This window comes from Pangasianodon hypophthalmus, chromosome 2, assembly GCF_027358585.1.
Source record: "Pangasianodon hypophthalmus isolate fPanHyp1 chromosome 2, fPanHyp1.pri, whole genome shotgun sequence".
Taxonomy (NCBI): Eukaryota; Metazoa; Chordata; class Actinopteri; order Siluriformes; family Pangasiidae; genus Pangasianodon; species Pangasianodon hypophthalmus.
The window spans coordinates 14,891,690-14,917,221 of record NC_069711.1 but is presented as its reverse complement, the minus strand read 5'-3'; the positions used below and the strand labels follow the sequence as shown (position 1 = coordinate 14,917,221).

Genomic DNA, 25,532 nt, shown 5'->3' with positions numbered 1-25,532 from the left:
GGCCTTGCTGCCAGAATGGAGGAGGTGTTGGCACATTGGGACTTTGTTTCTGCAATAATGCAATGATTAAACTTTACTGAATCCCTGTTTTCATCAAAAGTCCAGGGTTATACACTTTTATGCCTTTACCATTTTCTATGTTCTCGATTCCAAAAAGGAAAAGATGTAATGGGTGTATGATAATTATGTTGGCTAGGCCAACTGCAATCAAGACTGGAGCATAGAGATCAGTGGCAGGGCCAAGATGGGTTCCAACTTTTTGAATCCAGAGAGCACATTTGAAAGCAGAGCCGTCTGTTGTTGTTCCTTCTGAAGTTGGTGACCATGTAAACAGACAGTATTCTTATGAAAGCAGCAGTTTGTTTACACTCAGAAGTCTTCATGGCTGGCTTTGACTGTCCAATTCAATAATGCTGTTAGCTGCCTGTAAAACTCCCTATAAAACCCTCTATAAAGTCCATCTAAACAAACAAAGACCACATAAACTTTTTTGCCACTATTCTCACATTGATTCTCATATACAAAATGCATTCCATTGCTGTCTTTGAAAAAAAAAGGATTTCACGAAAAACATAATTCATGACAGTGTTAGACTATGTGACTTAACTGACATTCTGGGAGTATGCCTGTTACACTGAGTGTTGAACAACATAACTATAAATCCACTTCTTGCCGACTACAAAATTCTCACCTTTCACCTAAATGCCACACACAGGATTAATCTATCTGTCAACATCAGGAGAAAAATGATCAATTACAATATTTTATTTTATGCTTATATAATATTACAATATAATATTGTAACAACCTTAGAAACATTTTTAAACAATGTTTAATTATTTGGCTGTTATAGCCCAAACAACCAGAAAACAACATCTAAGAATAATATTAGAAATTAGGAAATGGATATTTAGCATATAAATGCTAAATGTTAGCACTGTTATTATCAGGTAAACTTGGATTTTCTGCCAATATGTTTAGCAAGCTTGCTAACAACCAAACAGGCATGGCAGTTAGCTATGATAATGCTGATAAGGCAAACACGTAATGAATACTATTCCGTGACTGAGTTATTAAATAAAGTTTTTACCAGAACCCTGAACCCTAAAAATTAGGTGAAATCTGTGGAGCCACTGAGGTGACACGTTGGTTAGTTTTATTACTGCGTGGCCATAAATTTACTACGTTGTGGACCAACACCTTCTACTTGGTCTCCCATTAATTATTTGGGAGGAAAAATCCATTTGCTTTGAGAATTCGCTTAAGGTGTTGCGGGCTGATGGTGTATCCATGTTGCAATGGCAGTGACTCCAGTATATACTTGTCTTTATTTTTACTTTTAAAAATACTTTTAAATAATTACTTTACTTTTGTCTTTATAAATATATACTTGTCTTTCCTAGATTGAAGTAAAATGTATATCATTAAAACATCTTAAACATTTGCTCAGTAAACAAGTCACATTGGCAAACGCTTTAGCTTCATAGTCATAGAACATTTTGGTATTTCAGGGACAGATCACTTACCATGGCATATCATCTAATTCTTATATAGTAACTAGTATATAGTATAGTATAATATAACAATTGTAATGGACATGACTCAGGGAAGTTGTTAGGATCCATGTGTTGGAGAATTTATTAACAATATTATCTTGGATGGATATGACAGTAATACTCATAACCTTAATATTACAAGGTTCTATCTTCCATTCACTCTTAACCCAGATAGAACTTTATAATACAGAGGCCACAGAATGTTAATGCTCTGTTGTATGTAAATGTATGAACCATAGATCTTTCAAAATATCTGCAGTGTTTCAAGTTTTCTCTGTAATTTTCTTTGTATCAGACGAGCAAAGTGAAAGAAAAAGCTTTTTCATATACGCATGTAAATAATCTATAGTGGAGATCTGCAAGTGCAAGACAAGTAAATGACATGATTATATTCAACAACTTGAAATGACTAGAGCACTTCATCCATATTCTTTGTAAATGTTGGTGCAGCGTTTCACCCATGCGCCAGTTCTGCTAAGCCTTCATCAAATGCTGAACATCCAGCCATTCATACCCATTGCCATGACAACCTAAGACCAGACACAGGCATTGTGATCCTCTATCCTACAACATATAGGCAAACCCTGCAATTTAGACACTGTGATGCAGCTCACGTAAAATTAATTATGCATTCAACACACCATGTTGGTGTGTTATAAGAAGGTCTGACAGTGTATAATGTATCTAATGGCATATCACATATGGAATGCTAATGTAGTGGTTTGATTCTGAATACAATGCTGGCTATGATATATGGCCAACAGCTGGTAAAACGGGCACTCCAACCTGTGCAGAAAAATTTTATTTTCATGGAAAATAAGTCTCTATCTTTATAGAAAGCTTGTGAGATGCATAGCTGGGAAGCACATGGCAGATTCATCTTCACACTAAGACATTTCCACAGAGGCTGACACTCAAGACATTAAATTAGACCAAATGGTACACCAATTGAGTTGACAGATTAGACCTTCATTAGACGTGATATAAAAAATCTGTGTGGGTTTTCTGGGGAAATAAACTCCAGAAGGGCTTCTGAAGTTATTTTAATTAGCAGCTGATTAAGTGGGAAATTGTGACATCTAATAGAAAAATAATGAGAGAATAATCAGTGTGCATAAGGTGAAAGATTATAGGAGACCGCACTGAGTAGGGTGATGAGAGAGATGGACTCTGTGTCTGAGATTGCTCCATCACTCACCCATTCACCGTTAACTATACAGAATGTTCTCTATAGAGCATAATAAAGGGCAGCAGGAAGGGAGACACTAGAATGAATAGAGAAGTGAAGTGCTCAGGAAACACATCACTGTGACCTGCATTTATATAAACAATCTGAATATTACAAATTACAGAGCAAACTGAAACCACCACAAAAGGAATTTTCTGTATTAAATACACCACTACAGAGTACCTGTTGGCTTTACTGGTCATTAAACAATATTTTTATTCATGTTTACACACAAAGTTGGCTGCTTAGGTATCCGTCCTTATAAGTACATTTTACACTAAAAGAAATCACTATGCGTTGTGGTAGCACGCAAGTAGTGTGCATCAGTTGTACAGTCAATTTACAATGCATTATGGGTATAATATATTGGACTATTCAGGGAATATTCTTTGTCCACTGGGAATTCTGACAACACTACAAAATGGTTGCACCTCTAATAGTGCGCTAAATAAGGAATAGAATTTATCCACAGCAAGAGAGAGGCAGAGAGTGTGGCATGGAGAAAGAGAGATGATGAGTGAGTTATTTTACAAGTAATATTCGTACAAAATATTTCAGTCAGACAAAATGTTTCAAAGACAGATGGCAATGTTGGGGCATATACAGTACATCCCAGATATCCAATATTTAAAAATGTAAAAAAATAAGAAAGAAACAGAAAATGGAGAATTAGAAGAGGAAAAAAAATATGACAAACCCAGGGTGCTGAAAGCTGGTCATCCTCATTATCGTCATAACAGCAAGGATTTTGAAGAGCGGCTTGAGAGGAGGACTGAGAGGCAGAGGGCTGATTAAAGCAATCAAATATGACAGAGAACTTTGCCTCATTGTCTTTCAAGCAGGACCTGTACAAAGAAAAATGAGTGACTCCTGGCACGTACATTTTATTGGAAATCTTTAAGAGACTTTGTAATTTGTGTGAAGTGATGCAGAGAAAAGCATCTCACTGTCAAGTAGAACAGCAAAGAATCTATGTGTATGACTCACCTGCACTAGGGCTTATATGTACAAACTATGCAGTAGTTCAGTTTACATTTATGAATGGTTTGTAGTAGAGTCTCAAATGTGGAGGTATATTAGCTCCAGTCCATTACACCCATCTCCCTTTGATAGTTTTTTCTTTTCTTTTCTTTTTGAAGCACATTAAAGAACTGATATATCAGCAGGCATCAGTCTATGCTGATCTAGTTTATGGGATCAAAGCCAGCTGTACACAGGCTAATCTCCCCACAGCTATGGCAGTCACAGTGAAATTAACTTAACATCTGGAAATCTTTGCAAAGCTACTCTATAAGCCTGACATGCGACTGGATTCTGTCTATAGATAGATCAGTGAGAGACTGGTGGCTGCCATCGCTATTGACTGCACGGTTTGAATTTATTAAGAGCACACAGATAAGAGAAGCACCAGGCTCATCAGGCAGCGATTAGACTCGGTGTAACAACACACCAAGAGATGATGGGTCTGATGGCAGCCATACAAAAGCACGGTCGCGGAAGTGTTTATGGTTCCTGAAGGGTGAAATTATCACAGGTTCTTTTGACAGATCCCAGTGTAGAGGGCGATATCAGAACAAAGGGAGCCGTGCATTTTGACTTGCTTATACCAGCAAGATTGGATGCGCTGCTCACTCAGCAGAAAGGAAGAGTTTCACAGAGAGGAGGAGAGCTGTGTGGTTCCTTGTCTGTGACAGCAGTGGCTTCAATCAAGTAGGGCAGCACGAGGTTTAGAGAGATTATGGAGTCTCATTTTCTCTATGTACTGGTGATAGACTGAGCCATATAGGAAAGTATAAACTATATCATTACCATTTAAATTACATCATTAACCAATAATATTCAAATGTATTCACTATCCTAATATGAGGAATGCATTCACTCGTTTCCATTTGAAGTCATTTTATAAATCAGATAAAGCTGGAGGACCTTCTTTCCATCACTGTATTGTTGCTCATTAGTAAACCTCTGTTTAGGAGTCACTAAAAGAGTAATGGCCTTGTATTTATCTGCCAACATTTAGCAATGACTGACAGAACTCACAAGCTAGAAACGTTTTTAGATACAGCTGATGACATATCAAATAGAGTATTTTTATATATGCAGTGGTATAGGTTCAGTTGATCATATTATTTTGTGTATTACACTTTGTAATTATACCTGGCTGACATTTTGAATTGATTTATGTACAGTATGTAATATACACATTATATAGTGTCATTCCTAAGATACTGCCATTTGGGATGACAGGCTGTAATATTATAGTGAAAGACCATAATGAAAGCATACAATTAGTGGTCCATTTTCAGTCATTTGCTTTAAATTGCACTATTTGTGTAGTCTGGAGTGTTCATTTTAAATGCCTCAGGATTTATTGAATCCCCTTTTCCACAGGGAAGCATGTGATAGACACTCAGCTGGCATGTCTCTGCACTGAGTTACTAACACAAGTCTTCTCAGAGACAGGGTGCAGAGTGAGGAAGTGGTCAGTACTGGAGTTAGCTGTGAGCTTGTAGCCTTACACCTGTCAGCCACTAACTCCTCTCCTATCTGCAGACCATAATTCCTCTTCAGCACTGCAGAGCTTTTTGCTGCTGCGACAGGGAAAGCCAGGACTTTCTATTCTCTTTTTATCTAATTCATCCAGTACACAAGATTTAGACTGAGAGACTGAATGGGGGTGATGTGGCATACTGAATGTGTATTTTTAGAAGGAGGCTGATTAGCACATGAAGGTTGGGTAAGGCTCTTTGTCATGGTCCCCTTTCTTTCTTTTTTTTGTCTAGGGAGCTTTATAGCATGTGGTGAACATCCACAGTGCTTCTGGTTGCCTCATATTGGTGTTCTGTTAGCAATATAGCCCATCTTGGAGAATTACTTTAATAAGCATTTCATTACATAAAGCTAGGGAGCTGGCTGGGAGGAGCTGAAAAAGTTCTGTAAATGTTTAGTTATTTTCAGTAGACAAATCCAATTTGCACTTCTATTAAACTGGCAATGTTCCCCACTAATACTGCTTAACAGATTAGTGCATGTGCACATTATATGTATAAAAAGCACTCAGGTTGTTGTTCAGGCGTTAATGTACCTGCTAAGAGATATTAACAGACACAATATATTTGTTATAATGAGAAAATAATCACCAATGTATATTCATTATTAATAGACAAATGTTAGTTGCAAAATGGTAAGGATAATGGTAATTGTTATTCTCAAAAATTTTAATAATGTCAGGTGGTTTAAGGTAAAATATTTTAACCTTGCTGAGTTTTTTTTTTGCTTTCACTCTCTTCATCCTTATATTTCTGGTGATTTTTTTAATGCAGCCTAAACCTTGTTCATGATTACATACTTCTCCTCTTATTGAAAGAAACATCTCTGTGCCTGGCAGTAATTCATTCACCTAATGGTAATTATTGGCCAACTTAATACATTGCACAATTACTTTATTCCTGTACAATTAGAGCTGGTGTAATGATGCATTTTTATTGATTGTGGAACAAGATATTTTGCTCCAGTGTATTGGATGCCCGTGTTAACAGACAAAGACAGGGAAAAGCAAAAGTCAGGCCAACTGAATAATTGATAGGTCATATTGTTTACCAAAAAGCAGCTTTTACAGCAGATTATTTCAAGGTCAGCATGCTTTGATTTTAACAAGAGGAAAATAAAAACAGTCTTCATGTGGTTGGCATCAGATGCTTTTAAATAGTTTTTCATTTCATTCACTATAAATGCAAGTTTGTAAAATGTGATATAGGTGTTGGACACTGAATAGTACAGGTCTGTGTTGACTGAAAAGAAACTGGCAATTTCCTGTCAGCTGGTTGTTCCTAAAGAGAAGCAGATGGGCTTGCTGTGAGTTATTTCTGCATTCCAGTTTTCTTTATGAAAATGTAATTTGTTTAATTTCAGTAATGTTTTCTGTGTCTGGGGGCAACTGAAGGAAACAAAGCAAATATATGTTTGCAACTATTCAAATTCATATGCACAGAGCGTGAAGCTTACAAGCTATTAATTTTGCCTGTTGTCATCATCCAGCCAATTTTTGACCACTTTCTTTACCCATAATGTGCCAACCTGTGTTTGAACCTCTACACTTTCCACTTTCCTTATATGGTCCTAAAATACTATTCATTATAATACTTATTTGGTTAGTTAAGCTATGTTTGCCACCTTGTATCTGGCAAAGTCTTGCATGTTTTGTATTACATTTTTAAAGCAATTTCCAGTTTCCATTGTTCATAATTATCTAGTTGTATACTGTTTGTTTCTGGTTTTGAACTCTGCTAGCCTGTCTGGCTTGTAAACATAGATTTCCCATTGTTACCCTTGCCTCCCTGTTGACTCCAGGCATGAATTGTGACAGCAATGTTTGGAAAGCCCCAAATAAAGATGCATACACATATGTTCTGTCTCATAATGATTGCTCCAGCTGTCTACATGGCAGTGGAAAGAACATCTGGCTCTAATGAGAAAGGACGCACCTTGTGAAGAGTTGTGAGGAGTCTTTATCTCAAAAACACAAAATGAACATAATCATTATGCACAGTGCTAAGAATATTCAGGAATGGAAATTAACCCTCAAGACCCCCAGCACAATATGTCCATGTGCACAAAATGCTGTCAGCAGTGTGCTCTTTGTCTACATTGCTATTGATGTTCTTGGTGATCATGTTGCAGTACACTTGCAGATGAACATGCAAATGCCGAGAGAATGCATGGTTCATCTTGCCTTTCTTCCTCCATTCCTTTCCCACAGAGCATCACTACAAGGCAATTACTGAACCCCTCCCACTTGTCTGGGGGCAGATGGAGGCTAACACTCCTGCCGTATAGACAGAAACACACACACAGAGTAAGAGAGAGAAAGAGAGATGGTGGATGTTACCACTCGTACTCATTTAGATGTATTTTTCCCAAATGTCATGCCAAAGTGCAAGGAGCAGGAAGCCGACACAGGTTCCTTTTGAGCTTTAAGTAGATATTGGTTTCTGTATTTTAGAGCTACACTCATAGTATATTTTTCAAGACATCACTAAAAGAAAAATAGGTTGCACTACTTAATTTTTACTGTTTCAATGTATGCACTAGAAAACTGGTGCCTTTCTATGTTCAAAAATGGAAATTGCTTCTCTTTCAGTACATTCAAAATTTGTAGTTTTAGTCCTGTAATTATTGGGTCAATAAAGGGTTCAAAAACCTGTTAGTTATGATAACTGCAGGAAGATGAAAAATGAGCTAGGGAAAGTGGGCCAGCATTGACAGGTTTTCACGAACGATGTCCCCATTTTCTGCTCAGTGTATAACGTTGTAGTAGTTAGGTAAAAAGCAGCACAACTGACCTGATACTCTTCTCAAAAAATGTTTTTTAAGCTTGTAAAATACTTAAAGGGAAAATATCCTGTTTTTAAGTGTAGATGTCTAAGCCCCAATTATCAGTAACTCACTAATGATTCAATCTCTGGCATATTTTCATAATTTTTTTACATTTATAAAAACATGCCATCTGATACAGGGATATTATCCAAAACATTCAGTGTTATTTTTGTTCACCACCATTATGCAATACTGGACATATTTATGGGTTTAATTTTGTAGTTTGTTCTTGGCTTTGCTGAAAAAGAAAAAAACTGAAAAAGAACTTCAGCTACTATGTCCTTCCTGTCTCTATGGAATGTGGTTTTCTTTAAATGTGCTTTGCATTTAAATAGAAAAACGGCTTTATGTGATGATCGATAATGCCAAAGAGTCAGAAATCATGTATTTTATGGATGCAAACAGAAACATGTAAACAGCTTTTCAATTCTCTGAGAATATGCAACCTCTGTATGCGTTACAGTGCACATTTATTATTTGCAATGCTGTGTTAAGACAGTTGCTGCATACTGCCTTTGATTTACTCCAAGTTAATTGTTTAATGTTCAAATGAATCCATCCATGCACACTTCATTACTGAGCTGTGAAAGGTTGCTCCACTGCGTGCCTGGATATCGACCTTTTCTTGCCCTGCTGATGTAAGGCATTTTTTTTTAATACTGTTACATCCCAAACTCCAGAGATCCACGAATTTTGTTCAGGCTAGATGTGCATTCCCCTCTACTCGCTGCTGATGAAATATTAACCACCTTCACAGCTTATCTTTGTACAGTATGTGGCAGAGTTCCCACTAGAGAATGACAGTGAATTATTTAGCTCTAAAGACCTGTCTTCCAATTAGGGAGACTAGAATGACAGTTCTGAAGGTCACTACATCATGTCCACATTCTCCTGTACAGCTCAGAAAGATTTTTTTACCCACTATTTTTACCCAAAAGCTGGAAATTTACAGAGCAGTTCATTATTATTCATTGTGATGTGCTAGATAGGCTATTACTTCCTGAAGATTAAATCACAGCAACAGTTAAATCACAGCAATCACTTTATTGGTGGTAGGCTCACCAAAACCGGACAGTTGAAGATCAGAAAAAAAACCACCAGGCAATCTTCAATGGTCCAGTTTCAGTGAACGTGTGCACACTGTAACATCATTGTAGGAGTGGAACCTGATGTGGTCTTCTTCTGCCTCAAGGAGTTGTGCATTCTGAGGTGTTTTTCTGCTCACCACAATTGTAAACAGTGTTTATTTGGGTTACTGTAGCCTTCCTGTCAGCTTGACACAATCTGGCCATTCTCCTCAAGACCTCTCTCATCAAAAAGGAGTGTATGCAGCTCACTGGATGTTTTTTGTTTTTCTCAAACCAGTTCATCTGACACCAAAAACCATGTCACTGTCAAAGTCATCGAGATCAAATAATTTAAATAATATTTTAATAGATAATTGTGCATCAAATGGTTCAGCAAGCCTGTCAATTCTGCAGATCTTGTTCATTTTGTGTGAAGAATGTAGTCGTTCTTTGTTTTACCTGCTTCTCCATAGGATCTTCTGTACAGTGTAATGCTACTTTATAGCCACAGACTGCAGGTGGATTCCAGGTCACTTAAGTGAGACAAATTTGCAAATATGGCAAATTATCATGATTATCATAACTAGCACTATTTATGACTATCAACCTCAATATACAGTCATCTCCATGAATTTGGCCTTTTTGTGGTTAATTAGCTAAATCTCAACCCTTTTTTTTTTTTTTTTTTTGCAAAACCACATGTGTCACAATTATTGGTACCCCTGTATTTAGTACTATGTGCAAACTCACTTTTGCAACATAATAGCACCAAGTCTTCTACATAATGCCTGACAAAATTGGAGAATAAAGAGCAAGGAATTGGAGACTCCTCAATACAGAATCTCTCCAAATCCTTCATGGTGCTAGGTTTTCAAAGCTGTTTAGGTCAGGCGGCTGGGATGGCCACATCAAATGCTTGATCCTGTGGTCACTGAACCACAGGATGCTAAATGCTTAGATACTTTAAGAAAATAAAATATAAATGGAACATACTTTAGTTACAAATTGGTCATAAGAATTTGTAAGCTTGTATTTTATTTGCTTAGTATACACTTACTTTAATTAAAGCTTAGATATCTCTCACATCATCAGTGTGAGATTAAGCTAATTAACCACAGAGACATTTTTCCATGACCTTTTTTGCCCATCTTTGTCAAGGGTACCAATAATTCTGAAACTGGCTGCGTTCAGCTCCTTTTTGAAACTTTATCTATACTTTTTTTTTTCAAATTGTGTCTTGCTTTTATGCTATGTCAGAATGCAATTATCAGAAGAAAATATGATCATCTTCATCAGTTTGCATTATCTGTTCCCCATTACTTTCAGGCATAATGGCAAATATGGAGGTCTAGACAATATTGAAAATGTTCTTATCTGACAGCCCTAATTATTGAAATTAGCTGTGTGCACAAGAATATTATGGCAACCTCAGCGGTGTGAACTGCATGCAATTTCAATAATCTGAATGGGCCACCTAGAAAATCAGGTTATGCACTCACTTAGCATAAGTCTGAATATGGATGGCTTTTCCATTTGAATCTATTGAATTACACTGATCAGCCATAACATTAAAACCACCTACCGAATTTTGTGTAGCTTCCCCTTGTGCTGCCAAAACGGCTCTGACCCGTAGAGGCATGGACTCCACAAGACCTCTGAAGGTGTCCTGTAGTATCTGTAAGTTGTGAGGTGGTGACTCCATGGATCAGACTTGTTTGTCCAGCACATCCCACAGATGCTCGATTGGATTGAGATCTGGGGAATTTGGAGGCCAAGTCAACACCTTGAACTCTGTCATGTTCCTCAAACCATTCCTTAACAATTTTTGCAGTGTAGCAGGGCGCATTATCCTGCTGAAAGAGGTCACTGCCATTAGGAATATTTTTGCCATGAAAGGTGTACTTGGTCTGCAGCAATGTTTAGGCAGGTGGTACGTGTCAAAGTAACATCCACATGAATGCCAGGACCCAGGATTTCCCAGCAGTACATTGCACAAAGCATCACACCACCTTCTCCGGCTTGCCTTCTTCCCATAGTGCATCCTGGTGACATCTCTTACCCGGGTAAGCAACGCACACATGCCCGGCCGTCCACATGATGTAAAAGAAATAAAACATGATTCATCAGACCAGGACACCTTCTTCCATTGCTCCATGGTCCAGTTCTGATGCTTACCTGTCCATTGTAGGTGATTTCGGCAGTGGACAGGGGTCAGCATGGGCCCTCTGACCTGTCTGTGTCTACACAGCCCCATACACAGCAAGCTGCAATGCACTGTGTTCTCACACTTTTCTAACAGAGCCAGCATTAAATTTTTTAGCAATTTGTGCTACAGTAGCTCTTCTGTGAGCAGACCAGATCACAGAAGAGACCAGACTGGCTAGCCTTCACTCCCCACATGCCACTGTACAGGTGCCACTGTAATGAGATAATCAATGTTATTCACTTCATCTGTCAGTGATTTTAATGTTATGGCTGATTGGTTTTATATTGATCTTAATATTCATATTCAGACTTTGAATATGACCATGTCTGCTGAAGAAAAAATTATTCTGGTATCAAGCTTGCTATTACTGTTTTTTCAGCTGTGATTGCTTTTTATAGATAACAGTTTGTCATACAGTGCAAGAAACCACATATGCAAATCCATTTGACATTTCTTAACACATTTCCTAACACAGTTTAGGTGCAAGTGTGTTGATTCTATCATACAGATCACTCAATGCTAAATTTCTGTATTTAAGCTTCAAAAAAATTATGAAAATATGCCAGGGGACATCAAACATGTCTTGCCTGATTGATCTCCTTTTGGAGTAATTGGAAAATTGTGCATATTTCTTTTTTTTTTTCAGAACTATTGCTTTAACCCAGTGGTCACCAACCTTTTTAAGCCGAAGATCCCTGACGTCAGCCTTGGTGAAAGGCAAGATCTACTTACTGAAGCATTGAGAGAAAAAGACAGCCCAGATTGTACTTCCAACTTGAGGCCTTTTATTTAGACAAATTGTATTTGAATTACATGAAATGCTGTGGTCCAACTTTCAAATTGATGCAACAAAGAAAACACTGTTTTACAACTAGCATATCAAACAGGCCATAGGTATCTTGCTTTAAGAATTTTACATCATACCTTCAATTCTAAGTTTCATTATTTAATTTCATTCCAACACAAAAAATAAAGGCATGTGGTCTGATTATTTTGTTCATAGTAGACAACAGGGGAAAAAAAATCAACACACTTGCAGTGAGCAGATCATATGAAGTGCCATTGTTAACTGTTATGCTTATCCACTGAGGCTTCATGCAAGTTACTAAATTTACCATTAGCATTTTAGAAAGTAGTACTGTAATGTGTGCTAACAAAATTCTATGTTAGTGCAATTAAGCTAAGTGCAGTTCTACGTTCCTTATCTTATGATGCATCACTTTTCACAATGCCATCAGAAGGCAAAACTGTTGCAGCAATGTTACTCACTCAAGTCAGTGTGATGGCTGTGACTGAGTACTATCTGTGAGTGCTTTTTAGTTTGGCTCATAGCTACAGACAGCCAGTCTGAGGTGTCTGTCAGTAGGGTGGCTCCTGTACTTTGATTTGATTATTTCATCTGTGAAAAAGCCATTTCACAGAGGTAAGTGGATCCAAAGTAGGCACTCACTCTTAGTGCACATGCAGTGAGGAGAGGAAACTTCTTTCTGCTGACAAATCCCCAAAAGTCACTGTCCCTTGATCTGGCTTTCAGCTCTGTGTAATTTTGCAAATCAACCATCTCCATGTCAACTCTACTTGGCAAAGCAAATACTTGCTGGAATTTGGCTGCTACCTGTTCTATATCATCTATATCTATGTCTAACTCACCAAAATGCTGATTGAACTCTGTTGCCACTTTATCCAGGTGAGCACAGTACTGCTCATGGTTGGGAAAGTGTGTCAGCCTCCCATTCTTTAGATGTGTGGTCCAAATACCGAGATTGGCCTTGAACACATTCACTGAGATTATCATGTGGGGCAGGTTTTGATCTTGTCCCTGGAGCTGGTTGTGAAGTGCGTTCGGTTTTCCTGTTAGGTCTGTCAGAAACCCCAGGTTCAGTAGCCACGCATCATCTGACAGTTCCTTGTGCTCCTCATTCCTTGTCGACAGAAAAGGCTTTATCTCAGGCAGCAAGTCAACAAATCACTGCAGCACTTTGCGGCAACTCAACCACTGGACATCAGCATGGAGAAGTAGGTCTCCATAAGCGGCATCGAGCTCATCCAATAACGCCTTGAATAAGCAGTGCTGAAGCGCTTTTGCTCGAATTGAGTTTATCAGTTTGACCACCATTGTCATTACATGAGAAAAGTCCATGACTTTCCCAGCCAAGGCCTGCTGATGAATCACACAGTGATCATTCACAGAGTCTGGAAAATCAGGCTCATTACAGCACAGTGCTATAAAACCAGAGCACACACCGTGCATTGCCGGAACTGTAGTGAAAAATATTCACAGAGTGACAAGTCCTTTAACACTTGTCGATACATGTCCTCAGACAGTGACTCAAGCCTCCTTGTCATTGTTGCAGGGCCAAGCAGTACACCACGGAGTGCGGTTTTGATGTCGTCTTTGCTTTTGATGTAGTTGCAAACAGACTCTGCGATAATGGCCATTACTTCCTTAAATAAATCGCCATCTGTAAAAGGCTTCTTGTGTTTAGCCAAAAGGTGACTTACATGAAATCATGCTTCAGTAGCAGCCTTATTTTGAGAAGCAGGTTTTGTAAAAAGTGATTGTTGGGCCTTCAACTCCGATTTCAGCTTGTCAACTTTTCTAGCACAGATTGTGCTCTTTGGTGGGTAGCTGTCTTTGAATTTTTGGTGGTTGGTGTTGTGGTGCTGCTTTCCTCTTTTAGACAGTGCTTGTGTTTGGCCGCACAACATACATACACACTTGTCTTTCACCGTGGTAAAAAGAAATTCCTCTTCCCATTCTGTTTCCCATTTTCTATTATTTTCGGGAGCTACAGGGAAGATCTACCAGTCGATCGCGATCAGTGGGTTGGCAACCACTGCTTTAACTCAACATAAAATAATAATGAAATGATTGTAATACCTAGAGGTGTATATTCGTAACAGAAAACTGCAGAAATCCATCAGACCATGGAATAAGTTTTTACTTTTCACACTCACTCAAATTATATGGGACATTTTTGCATACCTCATAGCCAGAGGCAGACAGCTAGATGGAAATGACAACAGAAAGTGTCACATACTGCAGGTCTGTGCTTTGCTTGAGGGGCATAACAGTAGTAGGTAGAGAAAGGAAGAATCTGTTGATGTACTTAAGCTTGTCACCATTGTTAAGTGGTGCCTGGAGCATTGGGATCTTGCATGCCATGAATGGTGGTATTGAAATCTCTGAATTCCAGGTAATCCTATAGCCTGGGGTCACACCAGTCGAGCTACCCTAATGGCTAAGATGCCACTGCAGTTTTTGTGGTTATTGTAATTCAATGAAGAGTGGATTTGGGTTTTCTACTTTCCAAAGGTCTGTTTGTACTGTCCTTTTTTCTGTGGTGGACATTAGCCCTGTTGAGACATTATTATTAGAAATAGACATTATTATTAGAAATAGACATTATTTCTAGTAGTGGAATCAATAATAAAATATTTTAGTCTGCTCAGTGATAAAAAATATGCAGACAGCTTTTTTCCCCCTACTAATCTGGATGCTTGTGCTTCACATAGTGATTTAAATATATCACTGGATTAATTAATTACTTTTTTTATATCATGTGACAATCTTTTTTATGGCATATAAGAAATTGTGGCATATAAGAACATAAAGTGAGATATTACTGTATACCTGTAGCCGTGATTATAATGTGAGCACATTATATCAGCTTGCAGTGGCATGCTCCTTTGATTGACTTTATCTTCTTTTCCTTATAATGGGATCTCAATGGAGACAATGTGATAATGAACCATAGCAGCTATATTATTTGAGAGTCTCTTGCAAAGCATTCATCATTTCATAATTGCTCTAAGTCTTTATAAAAATTCCCTGGATACGCGTGCAAAGACGGTTAAATGAGGCTTGTAGCAGTGGTCAAAAATTTTCTTTTATGCAGGAGACACTATCTGCATGTAAAATCGTGGAGTATGGACGGGTTTACAATTATTAGAGTAAGCTTGAAATTGTCAAAATACTTTAAGTACTGTATTTTTAGCTGGGATTTCCTCAAGGGTGCAGGAAGAAACACTGACACTGTCAATCCAGCCAGAAATAAATTCATTAAATAGCACCTGTAAAGGATTTAATTACCCCAGCTCTCCATTTAAAATGAATGCTGTCCAAATAGGGCTAGTATCACTATCTATTACATTATAAAAGCATCCAAAATAGAGTACTTCCTTCCTTCACTTGCTTGTTCCCAGGCCTAGTCCTAGCAAATCACCAAAGATTGTTTAATAACACTGTTTAATGGAAAAAATAATACTGTCACAAAAATGTCATGTTTGTATAATATTATAAACATTTAAAATGTTAATTTTAAACGTTTCTAAAATAACCCTGGCCCTTATATGGACTACTAATGACTAGTGACAAACAGATAGCAATACAAACTTCAAGAAAAGCTTATATAAACTACCCATGTAGAGTACATTCCAGTTTTATAATTAGCAATGCAAAATACCATGTCCCATACAATACATCAGTTTACAGATACGTTAATATTAATTGATCACACTTTCATTCACATACAATGTTTAAACCATTAGATATAATTGTCTAAGCATTTGTAACTGTCTGAGCTGTTTGTCAGAAAGACTGACTCATTTCCTGTGGCATCACTAGTGCCCTCTTCTCTACGTTGAATAGAGAACAGGTATGATGACTGCCCTTGCTTTAACTCACTAATGATTAAACTGATATTCAAATGAATGAACTGTAACAAATGACTCACCTAATGGAAATGTGTATTCAAAGAAGCTCGCCACCTTTAGTGTGTTAATAAATGGATATGCAATGGATCTACTGGGTTATGAGTACCTCTTTCAGTGCAACCTTTACTCCAGTACACACACCTTTTTGTATTTGTTAACATACTGAGGGGAGTTTATTAGAGATCAGTTACAGCTCTAACTGACTCAATGGTATCGGTGTAGTGGGTTTAATGAAGCTGTGAAACATAGATGCCTTCAAAACAGGGGATTTTACAGCATGAGCAGAATTCTACTGACATTAACCAAATTGCAGTTGTGTTAGACTAGTTTTGTTTTATCTGTAAATGCTATTTGTGAAATCTGAATCTTTTATTTTGTGAGCAGAAATGGCACTCTGTTTAGAAACTTGCAAATGGAGCATAATAAATGCTTATGGTTTATAATCTATTACTGGATGAGGGTCTCACATTAATTATAACTACAGTGTTTCATATATAATACAGCATAGAACAATAGAGTACATAGACAATATGAGATCTGGATCTCATTTTTCTTATTTTAATTGTTTCTTTTTCCCAGTTTTCTCCAAAGTTTTAATGGGTTCACACTCAAACAATAGCCATTGAAACAGGACAATAATTCTTTAATCCACGTTGTTTACTCAGTAGATCTACAAAAGTAGATCTGTCTAAAGTTTTCATTTATTTGTTGTAGTAAAGTCAACAGTCATACAAACAGTGATTATTGAGGATTTGTGTTCAGTTATATCTCTAATCCTCTTACGGCATTTTTTTTTTTTTTTAAATTGGGATTGTGTACCAGAGCATGTGTAGTAATTTCCTACCTGTGGTAGCATTCTAACAAAAGACCCAAGGTTCGTGTCAACTAAAAAGTAAAAGGGTTTAAGTATAAATAATTGCCTACATGACCTATTACAATACCAGAGATTGCCTTTTCATCTCCAGATCTTTCAGCTCAGCATACAGTCCCCTCCGAAAGTATTGGAACAGCAAGGCCAATTCTTTTGTTTTTGCTATACAAAGACATTTTGGTTTGAGACCAAAAGATGAATATGAGACAATAGATCAGAATTTCAGCTTTAATTTTCTGACATTTACATCTACATAACGAGGCAGTCATGGCCTAATGGTTAGAGAGTCGGACTTGCAACCGATTGTAGGTGGGGGGAGTGAATGACCAGCGCTCTCTTCCACCCTCAATACCACGACTGAGGTGAGACCCTTGAGCAAGGCACCGAACCCCCAACTGTTCCCCGGGCGCTGCAGCAAAAAAAGGCTGCTCACTGCTCCGGGTGTGTGTTCATGGTGTGTGTGTGTGTGTGTGTGTTCACTACTGTGTGTGTGTGCACTTGGATGGGTTAAATGCAGAGCACACATTCTGAGTATGGGTCACAATACTTGGCCACACGTCACTTCACTTCATATGTTAAACAACTTAGAATGTGGCACCTTTGGTTTTAGGTAAGCAATTTTTCGGTGAGCAAATGTATTGAAACAGATAATCTTAAAGTAAATGAAAGTAAATACACGTAACTTTTGGTTGCATATCACTTGCTCATAATACTTGTGTCAAGCTGGTGACCCACTGACATCAGGGTTTCTCTCGTCAGTCTCCTCTTCAGGAGGTGAAATGCTGCTCAATTGAGTTAAAGTCTGGTGATTGACGTGACCAGCCTTCCATCTTCCACTTTTTTCCCCTGATGAAGTCCTTTGTTGTGTTTTGGGTCATTGTCTTGCTGCATGAAGTTCCTCCCAATTAGATTGGAAGCATTTCTCTGTAAATTGACAGACAGAATGTTTCTGTAGATTTCTGAACTCATTCTGCTGCTACCATCATGAGTTACATCAGCAATAAAGATTAGTGAGCCTGTTCCAGAAGCAGCCATGCAAGCCCAAGCCATTACACTGCCTCCACTGTTCTTGATAATGAACAGATCCTTTCTTTCTCCACACTTCCATCACTTTGGTAGAGGTTAATCTTGGTTCCAGCACTTTTGTGGCTCCTCTCTGTATTTCTTTGTGAACTCCAATCTGGCCTTCTGATTCTTGCTGCTGATGAGTGGTTTGCATCTTGTGGTATGGCTGCTATATTTCTGCTCTCAGAGTCTTCTTCAGAAGGTGGGTTGTGATATCTATACCCCTGCTCTGTGGAGGTTGTTGGTGATGTCACTGACTGTTGTTTTTGGGTTTTCTTCACAGTTCTCACAATGTTTCTGTCATCAACTGTTGTTGTTTTCGTTGGCCGACCTGTTCCATGTCTGGTTGTTAGTACACCAATGGTTTCTTTCTTTCCAGGACATTCCAAATTGTATGGTATTGTATTGGCTATGCCCAAAGCTTGTGCAATGGGCTCTGATCAATTTTCCTTCTTTTCTCAGCTTCAGAATTTCCTGCTTTTCTCCTATAGACAGCTCTCTACACTTCATGTTGGTTTATCTTTTTTTTTTTTTTTTTAACAACAAATGCAGTCTTCACAGGTGAAACCCAGGGCTCAAACCAAGAGTAGACATTCAGAGTGATTAATTGTTTAAACAATCAATCTAGCAGGGCACCCCTCTGAAATAAGAACACCTGTTCCAATATTTTTGACCACGTGAAAAATGGTTGGGGTCAAACAAATGTGCCATTTTTTTAAAAGTTGTTTAACACATCTTGATGTAAATATCAGAAATTAATGCTTAAATTCTGATTTATCATCTCATATTCTTCTTTTGATCTCAAACTCAAATGTCTTCAGTGCATGAAGCATGTGTTAGCCTTCACCCTCAATGGTAAGATAGGGCAGAGCTGATGTAAGATAGGGCAGAGCTGATGTAAGATAGGGCAGAGCTGGCTGGTGGGTGGGAATTGGCAGGGGACCAAATTGGGGAGAAAAATTGGGAAAATAGATACACTATATGGTCAAAAGTATACGGAAACCTAAACTTTACAACTATATGTGGCCCTACTCCATACTATTGTCACAAAGTTGAAAGCACACAGTTGTCTAGAATGTATTTGTATGCTGTATCCCTTCACTGGAACTAAGAGGTGTAGCCCAAATCTGTTTGAACATGACAATGCCCCTTGTACACAAAACAAGGTTCATAAAGACATGGCTTGCCAAAGTTGGAGTGGAAGAATTTGAGTAGCCTGCACAGAGCTCTGACCTTAACACCATTGATCACTTTTGGGATGAACTGTGCCTGCCCTCACTAATGCTGTTGTGGCTGGATAGGCAAATTCCCACAGCCACACTGCAAAATCTAGTAGAACGCCTTCCTAGAAGAGTGGAGTTTATTATAACAGCAAAACAGGGACTAATCTGGGATGAGATTTTCAACACATATTAGCACATATTAGGTGTGATTGGTCAGGTGTCCACAAACTATTGGCCATATATTGTACATGTCATATTTTCATATCTTTTTCTTCTTACATTTGTGGAATTATATGAATTAAGGAGTAAACATAACATACTCTATTTCTTTAGGTATATGTAAATCAAGATAATTACGTTTTTTCCTGCACCTCAAGTTCTGTGGGTGCATCTCTAAAGGATTACTTCAGTACCTACAGTACTTCGAGTGACATAAATTCGCTCTTACACTACCTAAGCTATCTCATGGTATTAATTAACAAACTTTCACAGCCAACAGCTTGGGTAAAGCACATAGAGTGCAGGGTGCAGTGCTTGATGTAAGAGAGAGGGAGGATTCCCTGAGCACTTTGATAATGAGAGATTGTAAGCAGCAGGTGCTTGAATCTTCTCCCACACAGCTCACTGAAATCACAGCCATGTTTGTTAAGTAATTCTGTCTTCCCATACTGAATGCAGATAGCAGCCAGATTCCTCTGTAATCAAAGACAGTCATAGTACCAGCCACACTTTCACGCAAATCTCTCGAAACAAACAGAGAAAGAGCTGAAACATGTGGACTATTTTGTCTATTCTCAGGGGGAATGACCCCCTTGTAGGCTCTCTTATCAAAGCGTAGTGTTGAATCCTTTCATGGCTCCTGCAAAAATCCTGTTTTAAGTCTTTGAAGTATCATACACTTGAGGAGACATATCTGCATCTTCTTAGTAGAAGAGTAAGGGGTGGAGGTGAAAAGAAGAAGGGTGGGATCAAATAAAAATGGTCTGCTGAGCTTAGTACTGGGATTATAGACCACTGCAATATGCTGCTTCTAAAACAGTTATAAGTGGAGGTTAAAATGAGTTTTTGAGCTTCGGTGAGCAACAATAAAAGACAGTTGCTGACAATTTTGAATCTGCTGTAGTGAAGAAATAGGTCATGGTTGCATGTGTTTGGACTGTGATTAGATAACTCTGGCACTGATGCAGCTGCTAATATTTTGACCAAATCAAGAAAAATGTAATAACACAAGATAATATATTAAGTGTCTTGTACAAGGTGAAAAGTGGTCAGTTAGTGAATAATAATTATGAAGATGTTGTCTATTACTCTTAAAATCAGGCACACTGCAAAAATAAATAAATAAATCTAGCAAGTGAAAATATCTTGATATGATACATCTCATATCTTATTATTAGATTATTATAAATCCAAATAAATGATTCAGCCTGTTTTTAGATGCTATTAATGTTTTAGGTGCATTTATACACATCAAGCTTTAATTTTCAAGCTTAAATTTTTAATTTTATTTTATAGGCAGATAATTTTGCTTCTTTCTCAAAAGAAAAATACTTAAAATGAAAAAAAAAAAAAATCTACCAAGACTTTCAAACTTGAAATTAGTTAAAATGTCTAGAAATAGGCTAAGATGCTCAGTGCATGTGCAGACGTAGGATATGAGTGACTGGGCATCTGTCCTTATCAGTTAATTTGTCAAAGGTGCCACTTTCAACATAAATTAATAATGTTATTTGAGACTATTATGAATTTTAACATTGGAGTTGGATAAACAATATGAAAAATGCATCAGACATGAAAAATGTCTGCACACTGACCCTTCTTTGCTTGTGTAAGTTTATACCCCCGGCCATTCTCCTCTTCTCTTTCCTGTGTGTGAGACACAGAATGCATATAAAGTGTTTTTAGGCAAAAGGCAAAAGAGCACAGGGGGTGATTACAGACAGTGAATACTTAGAAGTGTTTTACTAGGTAGCAGGCAATTTAACACTTGTAAGTATTTGCAGTCAGTACTAATAATATTATTAATGTTATAAAGTTCGTAAATTGTCAATAGAAAGGTTTTAACTTCGGAGCTACTTTTGTCAGCTACATTAGATAGTAAGAACTGATGCTCCTGATAGTAGGATTTTGGCTGAGTAGCCCAGATTTTCTCACTTGTTAAAATTTATACACTAAAATATTTGTATGCTACAATTTAATTTTCATTGTATATAAAAAGTGACATCAAGAAGAAGGTGATTAAAGAAAAAAGAAAGGAAGCAGTTAGAGTGACTATATCTTTGTCTATTTGGATAAAGAGACTTGAGAAGCAGACTTGAGACAAAGAAAGTCATCATCTTTATTGTATAAGGGAGAAAAAAAATATATAGTGATATACCTGTATCATGAAATCTATCCAATAAAGACAATATGTTTAGAATTTTCAGTGTTCTTCACATGCTATATGCAGTATATTATAGCTTACCAAAAACATACTGCTGCATTATACAGACATTAATGACACAGACATTATTCTACACAGTGTAGGTGCCACCCCTCCCCCCACCCCTTTTTTTGAGCATGTCCCTGCTGATAATATGGTAATTCTCATTAATTCTTAGTAATATCTTCCCAATATATTTCAATTAGCAATCCCAACTGCAAATTAGGCTTATTTATGCATGACATAAAATCAAACTGGGATCACTTATTAGACCCTCACACTAATAGGTTTGCCAAATCCGTGTGAAGGTGCATGTATTTCATTAATTAATGCTCATTTACTTTCCTTGTGCACTGGAAGAACTGTGGAATCTTACAAAAGTAGAAGCCAGCTCTTATCCTGGGATGACTTGCTGTTTCATATCAGCATGCAGAGTGAGGAATAATTTCAATCATTTTTTTTTCTTATGACACCCTGTCACTAAAGAGGTAAAACAGAAAAAAAAAAAAAATGAATATAATATGAATTTTGGTGAGACAACAGACAAAAGGTTTATCAAAATGCAGATCTTTTATTCAGAATAGCAAAAACAGACAAGTGGGAGCTAACTCGACCTTGGGAGCCCATAGCAACTATTTAAGTACAAGATATGAGGGAAGACTGTGTGTGTGTATCTGTGTGTGTGTGTGTGTGAGAGAGAGAGAGAGAGAGAGATGCTTCAAACTGTTGAGGAGAAAATGCAGCTCTGCCCAAACCAATCCAGATGTTCCACGCATTTTTGACTGATTCCTTTTCATCATTTCTCTTTTTCAGGAAGTCACTCCAGAGGACAAAGCTCTATCTCTGGCCTAAAGGGAGACATTGAAAAACCTGACCTGAAGGAGATGAATATTTATGGACTATGAACAATGGAGTAAGAGACAGCGCCTTCTAGTAAAGCCAAATGTATTTTTCACTTTATTGCATCTACCTTGATATATTGATCCAGCAATGAGCTTTAAAATGCTTTTACACCCTTGAAAGGTGCCTCCATTGCTCACCTTCTTAACCAAGTAAAAAAACTCAGAAAGGTAGACAAGAGCTCGGCTGTTGCAATGTCTCCGCCCTTATTAAATGGAGTCAGATGGACCAGTTGTTATGGCTTATGTTCACTGCTTGTTCTTCTTAGTCTCTTTCTGACCACTTTGGTGGCAAAACCTAAAGGCCCAGGCCATACACATCTAAACTCCATTCGTATCGATGGAGACATCTCCCTGGGAGGCCTGTTCCCAGTGCATGCAAGGGGCCATGGTGGAAAGCCCTGTGGAGAACTGAAAAAGGAGAAGGGAATTCATCGTCTGGAGGCAATGCTTTTTGCTCTGGACCGCATCAACAATGACCATGACTTGCTTCCCAACATCACATTGGGGGCCCGAATTCTGGACACTTGTTCCCGAGATACACACGCTCTGGAGCAGTCACTAACTTTTGTCCAGGCACTTATAGAGAAGGATGGGATGGATGTGAAGTGTGCTGATGGTGGATCTCCCATCATCACAAAGCCAGAGAGAGTTGTGGGTGTCATTGGTGCTTCTTCTAGCTCAGTGTCCATCATGGTGGCTAATATCCTGCGTTTGTTTAAGGTAAGTACCACTGTGCCCTATGCTGCATGCATGTGTGGTCGTGCACTTCTGATGATGCTCCCATGCAGAAAAAAACTAAAATCTGTGCAGAACACTGAGACGAAAATGTGTAAAATGTGTAAGTCATTGGACCTTTTTCATGCTTCCATGTTACAAATGAGGAAATATAATAAATAGCGTTTCAAAACTTCCAGTCACACTGCAGTGTCCGCATATGCACAATTCAGTTGCAGTCAGAGTGTTCAACAAAACTTAAAAGGATCATTTTCAGGATTGTTTGCATATATAGAAAAGAGAACAGAACAACTTTGTACTGTCATGGTCTTTTTAGCAGCTAGCCAATAGCCTTACCGCTTTTTGGCAACAGAATGAACATCATTCAGCTGAGCTACACATTAGCACACACAACAGGTATGATAAAACTCACATTTAGATTTCATTTCATTATAAACTCTTTCAATGGTACTATCATAACACAATGTGCAGAGTAAAACTGATCAAAGCTTGCAGTGTATTATGGGAATATACATAACGGTTTCCTGGTTTCCTCCCACCTCCCAACAGCATGGCAGTAGATGGCTTGGCTATGCTAAATGGCCCCTAGGTGTGAGTGTTTGTGAATGGTGCCCGGCAATGGACTGACATCCCATCCAGGATGTATTCGTACTTCATGCCTAGTGTTGCCATGATAGGTTCTGGATCCAGAACAGGATAAAGCAGTTACTAAAAATGAAAGAATAAATGAATGGAAATGTGTCATTCTTGATTAGTGACACTTTATGTTCATTATCCATATGATCTGGTTTATATTTGTAAAACATGTTGATATATAGACTTGGTGAACGAAAAAGTAATTTTTCTATTTTCAAACATCCAATATAGTGTATATGTATTTTGTAATGTCAGGTAATACATCAGTATGATGAATGTTAAATAGCAAGTTTTTAATGAATGCTTGAGCGGGTAGGATATGAATATGTAAATTGTTAAATGATAAATTGAATTTGTAAATGATGATTTTGCCCACCTTCATGCAGTGCAAACAGAACAGTAATATAAAAAAATTGCAAAAGGACTTCAGTTGTAAAAATCAGTGTCATAAATAGTTGACAGCTTTCTTGTTTTTTTTATTAGCATTATAATGGAAATATTCATCAACTAACCTTTCTACATTTTAAGAGAATATTGCTACTCAAAATGCATTTGATTATTAAGCTTAGGTTCAAATATTCTAACAGGCTGAATTATTTTTCTGGTAATGGGAATGATTTGGGGCAAACATTCTGCTGCAGTTTGCACTTCCATACTATTAGCAGTCTAACTGCCAGAGTTTATGACACCAGGAATAATCTCATACTAACCTAGAATAGCAAATATTTTCTCTGCTTTAACCAGATAAGCTGGGCTTAAAAAAATCATGAAGTTGGGCTTGCCTGTGGTATAATGAAATACATCTGCAGACTCTATGGGCTATTTTTTTTCTCCAGACATTGATTAAGCTTAGTCCTGCAATTAAAAGACCTTCCAGTGGGAAATGCCCACTGATAGTGTAATTTTCCCTAACACTTAATCCTGTCAAGAAAAAAAAAAATACTTCTGTGATTCATATTCAATTCGTTCCTGATGCTACAGCTAAAACAAGTCATTACTTTCACTCCTGTTTGCTACATGAATTTTAAATCATTCTGAAGATCAAAAGGCACCTCTCAAATTTTTGATAGATTCTGTGTAGTAATGTACCCAAATTTTGTTTGCATTCAGGATCAATTTTGCACCTGCTGTGTATGAATAATGTACGAATCTGTGCTTAGCTATGATTGTCATCCACTTCTCGTCTGCAGTCGGTATGATTGATCCTTTTCCTTGTTCTAAGCTGGGTGGCCCAGAGACAGCTGTGTGTTTAATGGATGTTTACCAAAAAAAAAAGACATTTATGCAATGGCATTCATTAGTGGTGGAGCTGTGATTAAAGACATATCTAAGGCAGGGGGTGTGTGTGGCAGAATTGTGGCAGTGATGATAGGCCTTGGGCACAAGTGCTGCTATAAGCACATTTAAAGCATACAGCTAAAATGCTACCATTACTAATGGAGAGGCGGTGTGGTCTGGATCAGTGCGTGCTTGCTGTAGCTGGATCACAAACATTTTAGACACAATTTTTCTACATATATTCACCTCTG

At 37.8% G+C, this 25,532-nt stretch overlaps 1 protein-coding gene across 1 annotated transcript in view; it reads left to right on the top strand.

The window, feature by feature from the left end:
* LOC113534431 (metabotropic glutamate receptor 4) overlaps nucleotides 1-25,532 on the top strand; it is a 121,855-nt gene that overhangs the window by 17,091 nt on the left and 79,232 nt on the right. Inside the window, exon 2 of the mRNA XM_026927231.3 lies at nucleotides 22,544-23,352. Within this exon, the coding sequence (XP_026783032.1) occupies nucleotides 22,825-23,352 (528 nt within the window). The 5' untranslated portion in view covers nucleotides 22,544-22,824. The remainder of the gene's footprint in view (nucleotides 1-22,543; nucleotides 23,353-25,532) is intronic.